The 20,641-nt window shown below is 37.0% G+C and overlaps 1 protein-coding gene across 1 annotated transcript in view; it reads right to left on the bottom strand.

Moving 5' to 3' along the window:
* Window positions 1–20,641, bottom strand: part of LOC100589965 (transmembrane serine protease 11D) — a 63,688-nt gene that overhangs the window by 17,201 nt on the left and 25,846 nt on the right. The window contains exons 3-5 of the mRNA XM_003268426.2: window positions 16,140–16,258; window positions 4,597–4,664; window positions 396–553 (exon numbers count right to left, since the gene is read on the bottom strand). Of these exons, the coding sequence (XP_003268474.1) occupies window positions 396–553; window positions 4,597–4,664; window positions 16,140–16,258 (345 nt within the window). The remainder of the gene's footprint in view (window positions 1–395; window positions 554–4,596; window positions 4,665–16,139; window positions 16,259–20,641) is intronic.

Below are 20,641 nucleotides of genomic sequence, written 5' to 3'. Positions count from 1 at the left end.
TGTAATTTCAATTGTGATAAATGTTACAAAGAAAAATGAAGATGCCTCTGAGGTGGATCATTAATTAAATAGTTCTCTGACCTTGAGCATCTATGTACCCCTCCTATGGCATATCCACAAATGACAGCTGACAGTAACATCACTCATAAGGAATGTTGCAGGGATAATGAGAATTTTTAGCAAATAAAATTTACTATATAAATGCCAAATGATTCTTTACATCTTAGAATGCTTTACGTTAGAGAGCTATATGGTATATTTAGCTTTTCAATGGATTGTTTTCACAGTTTAGTTTCAAAGAAAGAAAAGTCAGCCTCTCAATTAAAATGTGAATTTGAATTGGTAAACTTGAGGGATATATTGAAATAAAATCGTTTATGAAAAATTATACTTACATGTTATCTCAGTTGAAGGGTTTATTTCCAGGTTTCCAGAGTTATTCAGCATTTGCCGTAAAACAGACTCGATTCTGCTTTTCATGGATGCCCCGTTGTTATTTCTAGTGAATCGAAATTTCATGACAACATCTGCTCTCACACCACTACCATCTTGCCTGTAAATCATAAAGATGTTTTAAAAAACAAATAACATGACAATTTTTCACCATCCTGTTTATATACTCTTCCTGATTAAACCCTTTTAAAGAATTCATTTGCGGAATGTAACTTTAGACAGATCTCTGTAACAGTTTGCATATGTAATACTATATCACGATTTGATTTCAATGCACAGAACACTGTACTCACTGTAGGATAGCTGATTTTGAAGTTATAATGCCAGAGTTCTACTGTGTAACTTTGGATAAGTTATGTAAGTTTCTTAATCTTTCTATATCTAAGTTTCTTCACATGTAAAATGGGTTATGAAGATTAGATGAATCAGTATATGCAAAACTTCAAAGAAGAGTCAATAGCATACAGTAAGTGTACTATAAATATTAGCTATTCTCAGACTTCACCAATGTTATTAAAAATAATCTCCTAAACAAATTCATAAAGTGATAGGGTTGTAAATTTGTGTGAGTTAGAGACTCAGCTTAATTTTTTGATACCTAGCCCATTCATCTGCCTACAAAAGCAAATTTTAACTTTTATCGTTTCATCATTCATTTTAATTAATAATAAAAATTCCTCACAATAAACCTTGGTGACTTGATTAAATATTCGGATTATCTAAAACCTCAGTAATTTCTATTTTCTTCCATGAAAGTTACCTCATAAACCAGTTCCTCCACCTGACATTGGCTGTCTTCTTTTCTGAAAAAGTACATTAAAGATATTTGGCTTTGAGGCTCTCATATTCTCTCTTGGCTTCCTCCTCTCACCCCAATGACCAGCTCTAACTTAATATTCATTCCAGATACTAATTTAATATTTATTTTTAAAAATGTTAGATAAACAACTTCTTGAGATAGGCACTATTCTAAGCTTCAGAAATTAGCTGTGACTAAGATTCACAGTTGCCATATGGGTCTTGCAGTTTAGATGTAGAAACAGGCACTGAACAAATAATTACAACTTCCGTGTCTAGCAACATGGAAGCCTAAATAATTTTAGAAAACACTTTCTGTATAAAACAAATAGAAATGATAGAAAATATATCATAAATTCCATTTCAAATGCGAAACTGGCTCATAGAAAAGTAAGGAAAATCCTGGAAGACCAAAAATAAAGAAGAATGTGAATAGTATGTGGTAAGACTAGAATATTCCACAGGTTTATGTTTAGCATTTACATAGAGACTGGAGATGGGACCTTGGGCTAGTGCAAAATAGGAAGTTGAACTTGAGGTTTTAGAAAAAGGCCAGGAGTCTCAAAGAACTAAACCCCCAATAACAGCATTAACTAGAATGAAAAAAATATGCTCGTCATGTCATAAAAAAATAAATTTATCTGTTTCTGAGATCCGGCTTTAAATTTAGAAAAAAGAAAAAGAAGTATCACCTGAAAATTCATAAGCATGGGCCTGGCTGCATGATATCTGAATCTTCATTAATACTACCTGAATACTCCCAGAACCTTTAAACTAAGAAATTAACAACAACAACAAAATCCATGTGCTTCTGATTCCTCTAGAATGTCTGACAGATGTAACTGCTCTGGAGGTAGATGTGATAAGTCTAGGTTGTACAGGGTCCCAAGTGAGATTAAATTTAAGCATACCATTTCAGTGGTAAACAATACATCATGAGGTGTGTATTAGTTTTTTCTCACGGAGCTATGAAGAACTGCTCGAGACTGGGTAATTTACAAAGAAAAGAGGTCCGCATGGCTGGGGAGGCCTCAGGAAATTTACAATCATGGCAGAAGGGGAAGCAAACACATCTTTCTTACATGGTGGCAGGAAAGAGAAGAACAGAGCAAAGGGGGGAAAAGTCCCTATAACCTAATCACCTCCCACAAGGTCCCTCCCACAACATGTGGGTATTATGGGAACCAGAGTTCAAGATAAGATTTTGGTGGGGGCACAGCCAAACCATACCAAGGTGGAATCAAAATAACAAAAAGATTATCCTCAAAAACCTCACCTAATAGAATCAACAGACAAGTTGAAGACTATATTTGAAATGACAAATGACATAAAAGAGGGAATCATAAAAATGAGATTAAGGAGAAAACATTATTTTTAAAAGATCACCTAGTATCTGATAGCACGACAGAGTGACTATGGTCAATAATAATTTAATTGTACATTTAAAAATAACTAAAAGAATATAATTGGATTGTAACACAAAGGATAAATGCTTGAGGGGATGGATGCCCCATTTTACACAATGTGATTTTTATGCATTGTTTGCTTGTATCAAAACATCTCATGTACCCCATAAATACATACAACTACTAGGTACCCACAAAAATTAAAATAAGAAATGTGTTTAAAAGACCAGGCAGATTCTCAAAAGAAACAAATAGAACTTGCAGATAGGAAAACATACTCATTGAAATTGAAAACGCAATACATGGGTTACACAGAATACAAGTCAAAGCTGAAGAGAAATTAGTTATCTAAAAGAGATGAAGAAATTACACAGAATCTAACATAGATAAAAGATAAAACAGAGGTTGAGGGACATGATAAAGTTCCATGTAAAGCCATGCTAAAAAAGAGCGCAGAAAAAAATAAAGAAGCAGTCATACTGGAAGAGATCATGAGAATTATCCACGTGATGGTACCACGTAGATGGCTGCATATATTCATGTCTAGAGGCAAAAGAGGACTGGCCTAGACATACAACTTTGAGAGCACTCAGCATATGGGTGGCAGTGAAGGCCAATGAAAGGAGAGAGTGTGACCTGAGATGAGAGGCCTAGAGCACAGCCTGATGTTCAGCAACATTTAAGGAATATACAAAGAAGTAAGACCTAGTAAAGCAAACCAAGAAGGAATAGCTACGGAGGTAAGGGGAAAATCAGGGTGTACAAGGTCATACAAACCACGGGGTAGTCCTATTTCAAGGAGTGACAGGCCAACAGGACCAAATACTGTTGAGAGGTTCAAGAATAGGAGTGATGTGGTTTCTTTGGATTTTGTTATTTGCACGTCATTGTTGAATCGGCAAGAGCAGTTGATATTTTGTGGTGGTATTGAAGCCAGGTTGCAGAGGATTGAGTGACAAGTGGGAAGTGAACAAAAGGAGAGAAAAGGCAGAAGGCTCATGTAGTCCTACAGGTTTTCAGGGCTTACTCACTTTTGAATATTAGTGGCTGATACAGATACTGACAAGAAAGTACTAAGTGAATGTGCACTGAATTGACTGAAAGGTGTTTTGGAAAATACCCTTCTCGTGGACTCTTCCTATCCCTTTGACTCCTCATCAAAACTTACCTGACCAGACATCTGTGCTCCAGATACTTACTAGGTGACTCTCCAGAGAATAAGAATTAGTTTTCTTGTGATGCTAGTATTTGAGAAAGAATTAGTATAATTCCTCTTCTACCAAAGAACTATTGTATATTATTTAAAGGCTAGAGCAATGTGGTCATCTGAGACATTTGCAGGAGAGTCAGTAAAGGTGACTATTTCAGTTGGAAAGACCGGTTTTATCACATCATATTTAACTAAGGCAGGAATGGCAAATAACTAGCATGCATGCTGCTACTCCTCCTATTATTAACTCATGGTAGGCATGCCTTGGATTTGGCCATAATACCCTTTTATTATAGCACATCAGGCAGATAAAACCAAAAAGCCTCTTTCGATGTTGGTCATAGTGTCTTGATCTTGGATGGATACACCCAAACCACAGCATTGTATAACTCCAGGAGGGACTGTTCACATAGGCTGCACTGTGAGTGAAATCCACTGGAGTTCTACAACAGGATGATGGCCTTGTTACTGTACCTTCACCCCAACTCTCTCTCCACCCCTTCTTCCTCTTCCCACTAAGAATAGATGTAATATGGTTATTTACATTAGTAGCTAAATAGATCATATGTTTGGCTTTTTTGGCACTGGTTTTTAAGCTGACTAAAATACTGTTTTCATAGTATTACAACAACTTATCTGAACATGTCATTTACTATTCATTCTGTGACAAAAAGTCAAGTATGCCACATTGTATCTATACTTAAATATTTTTTCTACAATTCCACTCACCTCAGTTTGACAACATGAGCTCTGATGAACTGATTTCTTAAATTTGATTCTTTGAATGTTTTAGTAATCTGTAGAAAGAGAGAGGGGGAAACTCTCTGTAATTACAGTTCTTCTCCTTCCTATCAACCTTGCAACATAAGACATGTTAATGAAGAGTAGAAAACTGAACTTTCACTTTAGTTCAACCGAATTCCATTGCAAAACACATGGGATTGATTTGGGCAGGTTCTGTAACCTTTTGATGCAGTACCTATTCCTTTATCTGTTATGCAGAGATGATGCTGGACAGGCTGGGTTTTTGCTGGAAATCATTCTAAACACATCAGATGCTTTACTTAATGAAAGGTTATGTTATATGGCTTGGTGGCTGTTACTAAGGGCTTGGGGCAGGAATCATGCCAGCATGAGGGAGGTCCACTGACACAACTCAAAATGTGTGATCCCAACAATTGCTTTTAATGGATGAAACCTGATTAAACCAGACTAAGATGAGTAGCAATGGAAAACTTGAAGAGAAGGGGAGAAGGAAGCAAAGGGCAGTCTTTTTTTTTTTTTTTTTTTTTTGTCATTTCTGATTAATACCTAAGCATCAGAGACTATTTTTTTTTAGCATTACTTGGTAATTTCTTTTTTATTTTTTAGAAATTGAGTCTCACTATGTTGCCCAGGCTGGCCTCTAACTGTTGTGCTTAAGAATCCTGTAGCCTCACAGGAAAAGTAGTGGGGAAGAGGGGAAAAGAGGTGATGCTTAATGGGTATAAAAATATAGTTAGATTAAATGAACGAGATCTCGTATTTAATAGCACAACACGGTGCCTATTCCAAGGGTGGAGTTGGAATGTTCCCAACACAAAGAAAGATAAATGCTTGAGGTGATGGATGTCCCAATTACCCTGATGTGATTATTAAACATTATGTGTCTGTATCAGAGCATGACTTGTACTCCATGGGTATGTACACCTATTATGTACCCATAATAATTAAAAATAAAATAACATAAAAAAGGATACTCCAACCTCAGTCTCCTGAGTGTCTGGGACTATAGGTGTGTACCACTGTGCTTGGCTCAGTTAATAATTTATGGCCAGGCGCGGTGGCTCACACCTGTAATCCCAGCACTTTGGGAGGCTGAGGCGGGTGGACCATGAGGTCAGGACATCGAGACCATCCTGGCTAACACGGTGAAACTCTGTCTCTACTAAAAATACAAAAAATTAGCTGGGCATGGTGGCAGGCGCCTCTTGTTCCAGCTATTTGGGAGGCCGAGGCAGGAGAATCACTTGAACCGGGGAGGCGGAGGTTGCAGTGAGCCAAGATCCCGCCACTGTACTCCAGCTTGGGCTACAGAATGAAACTCAGTCTCAATAATAAAAATGATAATAATGATTAATTTCTTGACTGAATCATAACTATCTCCTTGAATCACTACTCAGTCCTAGCAAGGATGCTTCTCCTGAGGCATAACATTCAGATTCATAGTCAACTGAGAGTGCTGTGACTGATACAGTTCTCCTGAGATGCAGGGTCAGATGTATTGTGGTTTCATTAAGAAGAATGGATTATGCTGGCTTATACTGTGAGGTGGCACCTAGGTGGATGTGGATATGAAAAGGTGAAGATAAGAAAATTAAGTATCATGCTGGATATTACATTAAGCCAGGATTTGGAGCAGATTCTTCTCAAAATGGTAAAATTTATGCAATCTTGATTATACCACAATATATCTTACTTTTTCAATATTCACTCCTAAGGGATGATTGATGTCAGACCAACAGGATTCTTAACCAAATGATAATTTTCTGTTTTTTTTCCAGAGAACCTTTGAACAATTTTAAGAACAATGAGACTGTTGGTTTTATCAAAGTACTTTGTTTCTTTTTTAAAAATTCAAGAAATACTAGTAAGTATTAAGAAGAAAGCAAAAAGTCAGGCCAGGCACGGTGGCTCACACCTGTAATCCCAGCACTTTGGGAGGCTGAGGCAAGTGGATCACTTGAGGTCAGGAGTTCGAGACAAGTCTGGCCAACATGGTGAAACCCTGTCTCTCCTAAAAATACAAAAAAAAATTAGCCAGGTATGGTGGTAGGCACCTGTAATCCCAACTACTCAAGAGGCTGGGGTAGGAGAATCACTTGAACCTGCAGGGCAGAGGTCGCAGTGAGTCAAGATCGTGCCAGTACACTCCAGCCTGGACAACAGAGCAAGACTCTGTTTAAAAAAAAGAAAAAAAAGAAGAAGGCAAAAAGTAATTCTAATTCTATGATCTAGAATTAACCATTGCTGTAATTCGATAAAGTAACTTCTAGTAATCTACTTAGAAGCATGAGCTTTAATATGTTTAGTAATATGGAATGTTAAAGGAGATATTTTAACAAAAATATTTAACTTTAATTTTACTTGACTTTAATCGTAGTAGAAAAAACTGTCATAAAGCTGAAGGAATTGTTAAAATTTGATAAGTGGTTCTTGTAATTATATTTTAATTCATGATTTGGCATTGCACCGGCACCGGCTAGACTGGACTAAAATGTGAAGTATCCACCTTAACGTTTCTGTTATGTGGGCAACATTAAAAGGCAAGTTAGTAAGGACTAAGATAATAAACAACATAAAGAAAGCAAGTGGATTAATTGGTTGATATGCAAATACAAGAATAAAAGAGGAGGCCTATGAATAAGATTTCATATTTCACAGAGTGGGTGAAAATGTTACTACTGACTCTCATTAGAACTTAACAAATGCTTGGTAAGAAAATCAGTAAGGAGATGCTTGCAGAGTATTCTAATGAGCTAGTGATAAGGGCAGGAGATGGAAAATACAGAGACAGGTTAGTTTAGCTGGCGTCACAAAGTTTAATGAACTGTATAAACTTTCTTCCTCTCAGTTTCTCCATCTGTAAAAGGAAAGTAGTTCACGTGTACTAAAATGATTCATCTGTATACAGTTGACTACTGCAAATCATAGAGTTGATGCATCTACTTTTCATAAGTTTTACATTCAATCTTTTAGCCTTTTCCCTCCCTCTACAATTATTAACCTGTTCAAATGAGTTTACTTTTATACACATTTTATTTTGTAACCTGTACTGCTGACACCTTCATTACATTGGACAAAAACTGAGTAAACATTGAAAAAAGGAGAACTATTTAATATTTCCCTTCTGATTGAGGTGACAATATTATTTTTTAAATCCAGAATAGTCTAGAATCCTCAATATCCATAATATTCATAAACAATAGACTGAAGCAAGTTATGGATTGTGTAAGAAAATTCTAACAAAGTGAACATCACTAAATCTGTTAGTAGAACAGGTCACATAAAAGTTGAAACACTGCATACAGGATATCTATAATTGTCACATATTTTTCGTGGCTGCAATAGAAAGGTCTTATTAGTTGCCTATGAATATATCAGATTAATCACCTTCTTTAGTGCATTATTACTTGATAGTTATAGCTTTGTTCATATTATTAGAATAGAAGTAATAGAAGTAATGCTTTTGTCATTTTAATCACTCTTCTGTTACAATTTTCTCTTTTGTTTAACCAGAAGATCTGGAAGGCTCAGTTGTCAAGGAGGAGATAAAATATGTGGCAATATGATCTATCTATTACTATAATGGTCTCCATACATTTCTGATTATGTGCTCCTATAGGTGAAACATTTCATGCATGAGTAGCCAAAACATGTATGTTTACTTATAAATTATATACATGTAATAATACAGCATTACTAACAATATCCATTATAATATATTTATGAAATTAGAAATTAAAAAGGCTGAGTTATAAAATAAACACAGGTATTTTATTTTTTGTAATAATATTTTTAGTATTGTAATATGAGTGGACAGAATTTATAATTTTTGAACATTGTCATAAAATGGTTCAAAAGTCTTATTCTAAGTTTAATTTCAATACTTGGTTTTAAGCACTGAAAAATTTTCCACATAATTACCTGGCCCCATGTGCATGAAGTTTATCATTGGCAGAATTCATTAAATCATGACACTTAAGTTTTCAGTCTCACTCATCATGCAAATTTTTGTTAAAATTCAGCAAGTGAATTTCCATTTTCCATGATGTCAGTTGGTTATCCTTGCAAACCAATTGAAAGGTGTTGTGTTTTATATATTTTTAAAGAAATGTGTACAAAATCTATTAAACATTATAGTTAATCTTTTCTCCCAAATTTTTATGTGTGCATGTCAGAGAACTTTTACAGATAACATACTTTATATGCTTTTCAGTAAAACAAAACAAAACCCAATCACCTAATGATGGACACATTGCGAAACATATTTTCAAAGTCTTCTCTCTATAGCATGAATTATATTTAAAAATTGATTTTTTTTTTTTGAGACAGAGTCTTGCTCTGTTGCCCAGGCTGGAGTGCAATGGGTGATCTTGGCTCGCTGCAACCCCTGCCTCCCGGGTTCAAGCGATTCTCCTGCCTCAGCCTCTCGAGTAGCTGGGATTACAAGCATCCGCCATCATGCCTGGCTAATTTTTATATTTTTGTAGAGATGAGGTTTCATCATGTTGGTCAGGCTGGTCTTGAACTCCTGACCTCAGGTGATCCGCTCATCTCACTCTTCCAAAGTGCTGGGATTACAGGCCTGAGCCACTGCACCAGGCCTTAAAAAGCGATTTTCTGATACATATACCTTGAAGGAAAATGTTGTGTGCGTGTATGGGTCTAGTATATATTAAATATCTTCTAAAAAGTGTACCACTGACTGGCATTGCTTTACCTGTTAATATGGCTTTAATAGAGAAAGAAATATGTCAGTTCTGTCATTATCTTACTGTTCATTATTGTGATTACATATTAGGGTTATTACAAAGTGCAAGTTTTAAAATTTGTTTTTGTTTTGCAGGATTCCTCTCAGTTCCCTTGTTGCTTTTGAGAGGCTTAGTTTTCTTTTATAACTGGATAATACAATCTTTCAGTCTAGTTGTAAACTGCTCATCACTGAAATCTGCTGAGAGCAGGCAAAGGTGTGCTGAAGCCTGGTCTGTCCCACTGTGTTACTGTCTACACTTCCCTCAGATCTCAGAGTGTCTTCATACATTTCATGTGCCCTTAAGGCATAAAACCAAACAAGGATGCTAGTGTCAATCCTGTTTAATGATTTAACCATTTGTTAGAAAGTAACAAAGCTAAGTTTCTTTTTTTCTTTTCTGTTTCTTAAGAAAAGTAATTTTGAGGAAAAATACATGTAAAATGACCTTTGAGTATTTTATTTCAGCACTCCAGTGAATTGTTGGTCCTCCCTGGGATGCATATCCTCATTTTGGAGATGACTGTGAACTCCACTGTGGCTATCATCATGTCTTTATTTTGTGTTTCTTAGACACATGCATCGTTTATTCATTCAGTCAACAAATATTTGAATACCTAGTATGTGCCAAATTCTCTTGTAGGCTTTCGGTAACAATCAATTCCAGTTAAATGGATGTGCCTGAAAGGAATTTTACCCCAAATCCCTGATGGTATAAGTTATGTGATAAGATTAATTTTAAATTAATATTGCTTTCTTTCTCCTCCCATGTTCTAGTTTGTTTATGGAAATGCCATTCAATATATTTTGGGAAAAAAGTATTTGTTGTTTGCAGACATTTGTTGCAATGTCACTCCTGATGGCAAAGGAGAGATTTAATGACTCAGTTGGTCCCAGGTATGAATCCTGATTGAAGTCTTTTGTTTCATTTGGAGAAAACCATTTAAGTAGAATGCATTCATAGTTTTGATACATGTACTTTGCAAACAGGTACTTTCATTATTTCTAAATGGCCTCATTCATTTACTTATTCAACAACTGTTTTTGAGCATCTCTTGTGTGCCACCACCTCCCGCCCCCCTTCTGTCAGGTATTGGAATACAATGATGGATAGAAAACAGTAATCTGGCCATCATGAAGCTTATGTCTAATGGATGGAAATAGACCTAATCAAATAATCATTCACAAGTAAGTAAAATTATAACCATGAAAAGTGCAGCAATACAGTAGAGGGACCTGAGCCCATTAATGATATGAGAGATATTTCTTAGAGGAAATGCCTATTGAGCTGAGATTTTCAGGAAGAATCAGACTTAGCTGGTTGAAGCGGAAGGAAAAAGGCTCCTCAGTAGAATGAATGGCACATGCACGGTCCTGAGGTGGGAAGAACAGATTGTGCTTAAGGAATGAAAGAAGGCCAGTGCAATTGTACCATGGAGAGCAAGTAGGGTAGGGTGACAGGAAATTCCCGAGCATGCCGGTCTTTGCACTTGAAGCATTTGGTTTTATCATAAACAATGGGAAACCATGGAAGTGTTTTAAACAAGAGGATAATATAGTGGGATTTGCAATTTGAGAACAATCTGTCTTGCTGCATATATAGATAATCAGTTTTGGAGAAAAAATAATGCACATGAACAGATTAGTTTTGTTGCTATTTTGGTGCCCTAGGGTAGAGGCGATGGCTTGGATAGTCATGGCAGCAATGGATATGGAGAGAGGTGGATGGATTTGAAGGGAATACAGGGGATTAAGTGGACAGTGGCTAGTGATGAATAGGATATTTGGAATGATAGAATTTTAAGGATGAATTCTACGTTTCTGATTTGGATAATTGAATAAATGGTATTGCTATTAATAGGGATAGGTATTGTTGGTGGAAAGCTAGGATGGTGTGGGGATATCATGAGTTTGATTTTGAGAGATAATATATTTGAGTTGTTTTGAAACAGCCTTGTAAGGATATCAAGCTGGCAACTAGAGTGCAAAAGAACAGTCTGGGCTGGAAATATAGTGAATCATTGGTGTATAAGTAGAGGTTGAAGTAATGGGCATGTATGTATGGGATCGTCTAGACAGAACGATAGTGTCAGAGGAGAGGTGGACATAAGCCAAAGCCTAGAGGTATTTCAACATTGAATGGCAGTGTAGAGGAGGGTGAGCCTGTAAAGAACACAGGGAAGTAATGACCAGTGAAGCAGGCTGGGAAAAAGAGGTAAATGAGTGGCATGAGTAACTCTCATTAAAATCACAAAATTATAGACTTTTTGTGTAAGAATATGCTATACAAATTATCTAGTCTAACTATTTTATTTTACTTATGAATAAACTGAGGACTAGAAATGACAAGTGAGTTGCTAAATAAAATAAAAAATTCTGAGACTATTCCACTGCTCATTCAGTGTTAACACTTTGTCTATGGGATAAGGATAATAACAATACTCATGTTATCATAAGAAATGGTATGGTCCTTAGATTCTGAGTCAACAGACCCTGGTTTGAATTCTGGTGATACCACTTTCCAGCTCAATGGCCTCTGATATGTTTCTTAATCTCACAATCTTTGCTTACCAGTCTATACAAATGATTTATTAATTTTTATGGCTCTTGTGAAATAAAGGTTAGATAATATATGTGAAAATGTTTTGTAAACTAGAAAGCACTGTATTAGAGTACTATTCATGTATCATTTTAAAAGTTCAAAGTGTTTTTACAAAAGGATACATATGTAAGATTAACTAGGGAAGTCATATATCAGAAGAATTTCATGGAAATCTTGAAATACTAATATATTGTCAAGCCACAGTACTCTAAATATCCTGGTAATGCTGCAGGCAAAGATTAATTACAGAAAGAGATTAGAGTACAGAAAAAAGACAAAGAAGGATTTAGTGTATGATAAAGGTGACATGACAAGTACATCAACTGCACTATTTAACACACTTAGTGTTTAATAGTGTGTTAAATAGGTGTTTTAACTAGAAAGCATCATCTACAAACCAGAAGGTGGCCCCTCAGACACCAAATCTGCTGGTGTATTCATCTTTGACTTCTCCCGTGAGAAATAAATTTTTGTCATGCATATGCCACCCAGTCTATGATATTTTGTTGTAGCAGCTCGAACAGATGAAAACAGCAACTGACAATAAACTTTGTATGGGAAAAAAAAGAGTCTGGAGTTAGGAAGAGATAAAACTGCTGGGGGTGGGTGGGGGGAAGGAAGTCCCAGGGATGCTAAGGCTCCTGCAGAGGGAGGAAACCCCCTGTCAAAAGCTGACACCCCAGGGAAGCGCAGCAGCAAGGGCTCAGTGCCAGCTGTGGTGGGGTGACAGCCCCAGAAGAGAAGGAGGGTTTCTGTAGTAAAGGAGTACACTTGGACAGGCAGAGCCCCAGGTCTGCACGGTCAGGATTGCCTCCAAGGGGAGCTGTGCAGTGTCAGTGTGTGTGTGCACTTGCGTGTGTGCCTTCATTTGTCTTTAAATCCCAGTCAATCAATCTTATATTTAAATTCCTTTCTCCACAATGCCTGACATTTTTAGCATTCAGCCTTAAATAGCCCAAATCCCAAAGTTTCACCATTGTGTAGTACCTTACAACTTGCAGACGACTGCACACACTCATTTCATTATTTACAGCTCAGTAGAACTCACTGGACCCATGTGGCAGGTGAGGAAAAAGCCTGTGGGCCTTCGAGTGACTTGCCTGGAAGTGGAGGAAATCAAACCAGGCCTTTGACTACCTGCCCAGGGCCATTTCTGCTGCCCCAGAGCAAATCTTTGTACACAGACTGAGAACTTTGGAAATGTACCGAAGTGGGAACTGGTCCTGTCCTGGCATTGACTCACTTCCATGCTACTGTATGTGTCTGGGAGGATGCACTGGTTTTAATGGAGATCTACTGCAGCCATTCCGTTCCCTCTGCACATTCACTTAGGTGGTGGGTCCAGAGTCAAGGATTCAAGAGAAGTGGCATCAATAAACCTGCATTGCTTAAACCAACAAGTGGTTCAGAAAATACACTCCCAAACAACTGGGGGTCCAGATCTCTAGGCATAATAAATTTCACCCATCTCCCAATTCTGGACTGCACTTGTGTGTAAAGGCAGGCAATGGCTGAGAGACAGCTCTGCAGACAGATGCTAGAATAAAAAATATCAAAAGATTTCAACTCCCTGGAGCCACTGGTGCTTTGCCGTCCTCCACTGAGGGAGGCGCAGCTCCTAGCCTCGCCTGGACTGTAAATCTGAAGCAGTGTGGCTGGGGAGCATGGCTGAGGAGCAGTTCGTTAGGGATTGTTCATCTTGTATCTTTATTGCTACCTCCAGCTTAGATCTTCCTCTGAAGTGGTCTAGGCAGCCATTCCTTTCCCCACTGAATCACTCTGCTGAGATGTCCACAGTGAACTTTTGTCTCCCTGAACAACCTCTTTCATTTCGGTTTCCTCTTCCAGCCAATGGCACCATTATCTACCGAAGTTAGACATTTCTGTGTCAGTGTTAACCTGTCACTTCTCATCCTGTCTTCTAATCCATTGCCAAGTTCTGTGGATCCTACCTGAAGCCCATCCTTTCCTCTCTATTCCCCGGCAGCACTTCTGGCGCCTGGTGTATCTCTGGTTTGGCCCTTGTAGGGGCTGCTCTGCTGCACTCCCACCCACCTTGGGACTGAGGTTACACCATCAAGGAGGTGGGGCAACTCACACCCAATGGTGAAGGATGGATGCTAAGGGCCCACCTCTACCCCCTGCCTCTGACCCCCTTCAGTCTTCTGTGCCAACAGCACTGTAGTTCGACTATGCCTCTGCCCAATGCTGCTTCCTTCTCTTCCTGAAGGTGTTGGTTGAGAGCACCCCAGAGACACTCCCTGCACGCAAGTCTCAGAGTCTGCTTCCCTGGGAAACTAACCTGTGATACTTGGTGCCTGGATAGCCCTAGGAAGCAAACTCTAAAACGCAGTTAGAGTTGGAAACCCTCCTGCCGGTTTCCATAGAGGACCCCGTCATTGGTGGGAGATGAGCATTGAAAGCTTTGAGTGGGGTTCCAAGAAGCAAAGGGACCAGGCTGCACTGGCAGGCTTGTTAGAACACAGATTTCTAGGCCCCAGTGACAGAATTTCTGATGTAGTATGTCTTGGTGAGCCCAAGAATTTGCATTTCTAACAAGTTTCTAGGTTATACTAGAGACCATACTTCAAAAACCACTGAGCTAATCTTCAGTGAGAACCATCACAGCTGGAGGACTGAATCACAAGCTTATTTAACACATCTTTTTCTCTAGAAGCAAGAATCATTGAAAACCAAGTGATGAGAAGACTGCAGGGTGAGCATAGAATAAAGCAAGGGAAGTTAGATATATCATTTAAATGTTTTACGAGATCAGAATGAACAGTTGAATCAGAATGATTTGGGAAGAGAATCTAGGACAGGAACCAGATGTAGGGTTAACACTGGGGGAAATACATTCATTATGTCGGAAGTGGGAGACTCCTGTTCCTTCAATAAACATTTATTAAGCATCAACCCCACCAAATGTTGTGGATATACAAAAATGGAATGGATATGGAGCTGTCCTCATGGAACTTAGTCTAACATGGCAAATTAAACAAGTCTACAAATATTTATAATATAAAATACATACAGGTATGTGTCATGAGATCAACACAGATACGATTTTGTGGTGAGGTGATGGGGAAGGAGGATTAATTATATCCAATCATGGAGATCAGGGGTAGTTTCTCATAAAAGATGGCTTTTCAGGTTGGCTATAAGAATAAGTAGAGCACACGATGGCTGAAATATGAGCCAAAGCATAGACATGAGAAGGTGCTTAGCTAACAAGTTTGGATTTTATTTTGTAGGCAAAATGTCTTGAGCTGGAGGTAACATGAAGGAAACAGGCTGTGAGAGATTTGTGTTCAGAAGTGTGTAAATTAGATTAGAAGGAAAAGAGCCTGCACACAGTGAGAACAGTTAGAAGCTCATTGCAGTGGTTCAGAAAAGCACCAAGGGATTAAAAGCCTGGATTAAGGAATATTCCAGAAAATGTAGAAATGCTGATAAAATTTTATCTTGAGCTCACCAAAGCAACCCTGCCAGGTGACTCAGTTACATGCTAAAATTGTAGAACCATTGAATTACTTTATATTCTTAGGACTTTTTTTGAAAAGGTAAGGGTAAGTGAGCGACACTGAGACTGGCCAAAGCTAAAGGGCAGCCCCTGGTTTATGGTGACACATGAATGTTAAGGGTTCACTTGTGAGGTTTCCTGGCAGGCAGCCAGAGGCCCTCTTCAAGTTAGAGCTCAAACTTGCTTTGCATATTTCTGTTCAAACTTCTATGTCTATCATTGAACCAAAGTGTAATGTTGTCCAAACTATGTTACTGCTGATATGGTAAACCTGTTTTTTAAGTCTTTAGTTGGGTAAGGAAGAGGGAAGAAGGTAAAATGAAAAGAATTTAAAAAGACAATGTCAATGCTTAATTAAACAAATAAAAAAACTTTTAGTATTTGAATTCATAAACAAATAAAATGCATATTTATTCGTGGCCTTTCTAACACTTTTTACTCATGACAAAGATGTGAATAAGAACCAGTATATGAGTAAACTAACTGGATAAAAGCAGAGAGAAACACATGTTTCACTATGCAAGGAAGGAAAGTATGTAGAGCACTTAGCAACTGAAAATATATTACAAAACATTAGGTTTATTATCATATTCATTTTATAATGGAATAAAGAGCAAAGACAAATATTAACTTACCAGAGATTCAATTCTTCCACTCAAAGTCCTGTATTCCTGTGTAGCTGGTGAATTTAACTGATTATTATATTCAACATTTAGGAGTTGAAAACTGCTCCTATAAAAGTAAGATTTTTGATCTGAAAAAGAAATAAAAGGGAAGGTCAGTCTTACTTTACTAAGTTGTTGAACCTTTAATTTATTCAGGATTATGGGAGGTTATATTATAGGATTTCAAAAATTTGCTTTCCTTGAAAGAAAGAAAAAGTTCTATGCTTAAGTGTAATTATGATAAAGTTATTATCTTTTCCATTTTTAAAAAGATTGGCAAAGCCAGAGTGGTGTAGATGTTTAAAAATCAGAGTGATATTATTATTTGAGAAATTAAAAATTATCATAAATACTATAATTTTTATTATTGCTATATTTTAAGGGAGATTTGTGGTGTATTCATTCAGGAAATATTAATGAATGTTTGTAATATACTATTATTCATTTATCATTAAGAAAGAACCCAAAGTAATTATGAAATTTTAAAAATTATTTCAAATAATATTCTTTATTGAGGAGTTAGTAATTCACCATTAGTTTTTCTGGAGTAAGCTAGAAAGTAAGTCATCTAACAAGATATCTAATCTAGTAATCCAATGTAAATTATTTTCATCAAAAGGCACCTTGCAAAATAAAAACTTGACAGATCAATAACAAGTAATAAGATTGAATCAGTAGTAAAATATCTCCTAATAAATAAATGTTCAGGACCGATGGCTTTATTGCTATTCTACCAAACCTTCAAAGAAGAACTAACACCAATTCTCCTCAAACTATTCAAAAACACCAAACAGGAGGGAGTTCTCCCCAACTAATTCTATGAAGCCAGTATTACTCTGATAGAAAACCAGACAAGGACACAATAAAAAAAAAAATACTACAGGCCGGGTGCAGTGGCTCATGCCTGTAATCCCAGCACTTTGGGAGACCAAGGTGGGTGGATCACGAGCTCAGGAGTTCGAGACCAGCCTGGCCAACATGGTGAAACCCTGTCTCTACTAAATACACAAAAATTAGCCAGGTGTGGTGGCGGGCACCTGTAATCCCAGCTATTTGGGAGGCTTAGGCAGGAGAATTGCTTGAACCCAGGAGGCGGAGGTTAAAGTGAGCCAAGATCATACCACTGTGTTCCAGCCTGGGTGACAGAGCAAGACTGTCTCAAAAAAAAAAAAAAAAAAAAAAAGGCCAATATTACTGATGAACACAAAGGCAAAAATCCTCAACAAAATACTGTCAAACTGAATCCAACAGCATATCAAAAAGATAACATACCACAATCAACTTGGATTTATCCCAGAGATGCAAGAATGACTCAACATATGCAAATCAATAAACTTAATACATCACATAAACAGAATGAAGACAAAAAACCATATGATCATCTCAATAGATGTTCAATAGATTCAATATCCCATCAGAACAAGAACTCTCAACAAACTAGGCTTAGAAGGGACATACCTCAACAACATAAAGGCTGACCAACCCACAGCTAACATTTTACCAAATGGGGAAAAGCTGAAAGCCTTTCCTCTAAGAACTGGAACAAGACAAGGATGTCCACTTTCATCACTCTTATTCAACATAGTACTGGAAGTCCTAACCAGAGCAATCAGGTTAGAGAAATAAATCAAAATGCATTCAAATTGGAAAAGAAGTTACATATTCAAATTGTCCCTCTTGCAGATTATATAATTTTATACCCAAAAGAACCCAAAGACTCCAACAAAAAACTCTTAGATCTGATATATACTTTCAATAAAGTTGCAGGATACAAACTCAACACACAAAAATCTGTAGCATTTCTATACACCAACAATGAAATAGCTGAGAAAGAAAAATAAAGAAGGTAATTCCATCTTCTACAAGGAAAACTACAAAACACTGATGAAAGAAATGGAAGAGGGCACAAACAAATGGAAAGACATTCCTTGCTTATGGATTGAAAGAATTGATACCATTTACATACTATACTCTTCAAAGCAATCTATAGATTCAATGCAATCCCTATCAAAATAACAACATCACTTTTCACAGAAATAGAAAAAGCCATCCTAAAATTTGTATGAAACAAAGAGCCCAAATAGTCGAATCAAACCTGAGCAGAAAGAACAAATTTGGAGACATCACACTACCTGACATCAAACTATACTCCAAGGCTATAGTAACCAAAACAGAATGGCATTGGTATAAAAACAGACACATAGATCAATGAAATAGAATAGAGAGCCCAGAAAGAAATTCACCTACAGCCAACTGAATTTCAACAAAAGTGTTAAGAACAAACAATGGGGAAAGCACACTCTTTTCAATAAATAGTACTAGGAAAATTGGATATCCATTTGCAGAAGAATGAAACTGGACGCTTATCTCTCACTATATACACAAATCAACCCAAGATATATTAAAGACTTAAATGTAAGACCTAATACTGTGGGAACTATTAAAAGAAAACATAGAGGAAACATTTCATGTCTTTAGGGAAATAATTTATCACTATGACCTAAAAAGTACAGACAACAAAACCAAAAATAGACAAATGGGAATTAATTAAACTAAAAAGCTTCTGCACAGCAAAGGAAACAACCAACAGAATGTAAAGACAACCTATTGAATGGGAAAAAACATTTGCCAACTGTTCATCTGACAAGAGACTAATATCCAGAATATACAAGGACTCAAACAACTCAACACTGAAAAAAAAAAAAAATTCCATTAAGGAGTGGGCAAAGAACATGAGCCAACATTTCTCAAAATAAGACATACAAATCATCAACAGGTAAATGAAAAAATGCTCAACATTACTAATCATCAGAGAAACGCAAATCAAAACCACAATGAGATATCATCTCACCTCAGTGAAGATTTCTATTACCAAAAAGACAAAAAATAACAGATGCTGGTGAGAGTGCAGAGAGAAGAGAATTCTTATACACTGTTGGTGGAAATGTAAACTAGTGCAGCCATTATGGAAAACGGTATTGAGATTTCTCATAAAACTAAAATAGAACTACTATATGATCCAGCAATCCCACTACTGGATATTTATCCAAAGAAAAAGAAATCAGCATGTCAAAGAGATATTTGTACTTGGGTGTTTATCTCAGCACTGTTCACAATAGCCAAGATGTGGAATCAACCTATGTGTCCATCAACAAATGAACGGATAAAGAAAATATGGTGTATATACACACACACACACACACACACACACACAATGGAATACTATTTGGCCATAAAAAGAATGAATGAAATCTTGTCATCTGCAGCAACATGGATGGAATTGGAGGTCATTGTGTTAAGTGAAATAAGCCAAGCACAGAAAGACAAAATTCGCCAGGCATGGTGGCTCATGCCTGTAATCCCAGTACTTGGGGAGGCAGAGCTGGGAAGATCACTTGAAGCCAGAAATTTGAGACCGGCCTGGGCAACAAAGTGAGACCCCATCTCTACTACTAAAAAAAGAGTAAAAAAGAAAGACAAGTATGTTCTAACTCATATGTGGGAGCTTAAAAAGTTGATCTCATCAATGTAGAGAGTAGAATGACAGATACTAGAGACTGGGAAGGGTGGAGGGGTGTGAGGGGGATTGAAGAGAGGTTGGCTAACAGGTATAAACATATAGTTAGATAAATGGTATAAGTTTTATTTATTTTTTTTGTTTAATAGCAGAGCAAAGTGAAGTTAACAACAATATATTATATATTTCAAAGTAGCTAGAAAAGAGGACTTGAGTTGTTCCAATACATAGAAATGATAAATACTCAAAGGGCTGTATACCTCAAATACCCTGGCTTGATCATTACACATTGTATACATGTAACAAAATATCACATGTATTCCAGAAATATGTAAGATGTTATGTTTCATTAAAACAACAAAAACAACAATAGCAACAGGGGTCTTCCAGAGGACCTATTCAGCTGTGTGAAGGAGATAAAAGTCTCTGAAACATATCTGTACACAACTCAGAAATATTATGAAGATGTACATAACCTAATGGAATCTGTCTCAGAATAAAAATGTCTACTTTCTTTTGATCGTTCATATGCAGTACTTATGCAGACAAATACCTTGGTAAGGGGCAAGAGTTGAAGATCCTGGGGGAAGGGTGGTTGTTTGTAGTGGAAGATCAAGTCATTTGGGGGCCATAAGTGATCACTGGAACACAGTTTGCAGATGACTTACCAAGGGGCCTACTCTTTAAGCATGACAATGCCATGTCATTAAGAGTGAAAATTCATTAATTTAATCTGAAACTCCATGTCTCTTTTTTCTACCTCTGTAGTTCACCTTAGGGGTAGGTGACTCCAGGTGATTTGACAGCAAAATGCAGTCAAAAGCAAAAATTTAGCCACAACCTTTACATTTGATTGGCTGAAATGATTGTGTATCATTATTGGTATTTCTAATGTTGGTAATTTTATTGCACCATTGGAAGTATTTCAATCTTTGCATAGTTAAGCATTTTTGCT

Source organism: Nomascus leucogenys, chromosome 9 (genome assembly GCF_006542625.1).
Source record: "Nomascus leucogenys isolate Asia chromosome 9, Asia_NLE_v1, whole genome shotgun sequence".
NCBI lineage: Eukaryota > Metazoa > Chordata > Mammalia > Primates > Hylobatidae > Nomascus > Nomascus leucogenys.
Note: the sequence above shows the minus strand (reverse complement) of the source record. Positions and strands in the feature narration are given on the sequence as shown.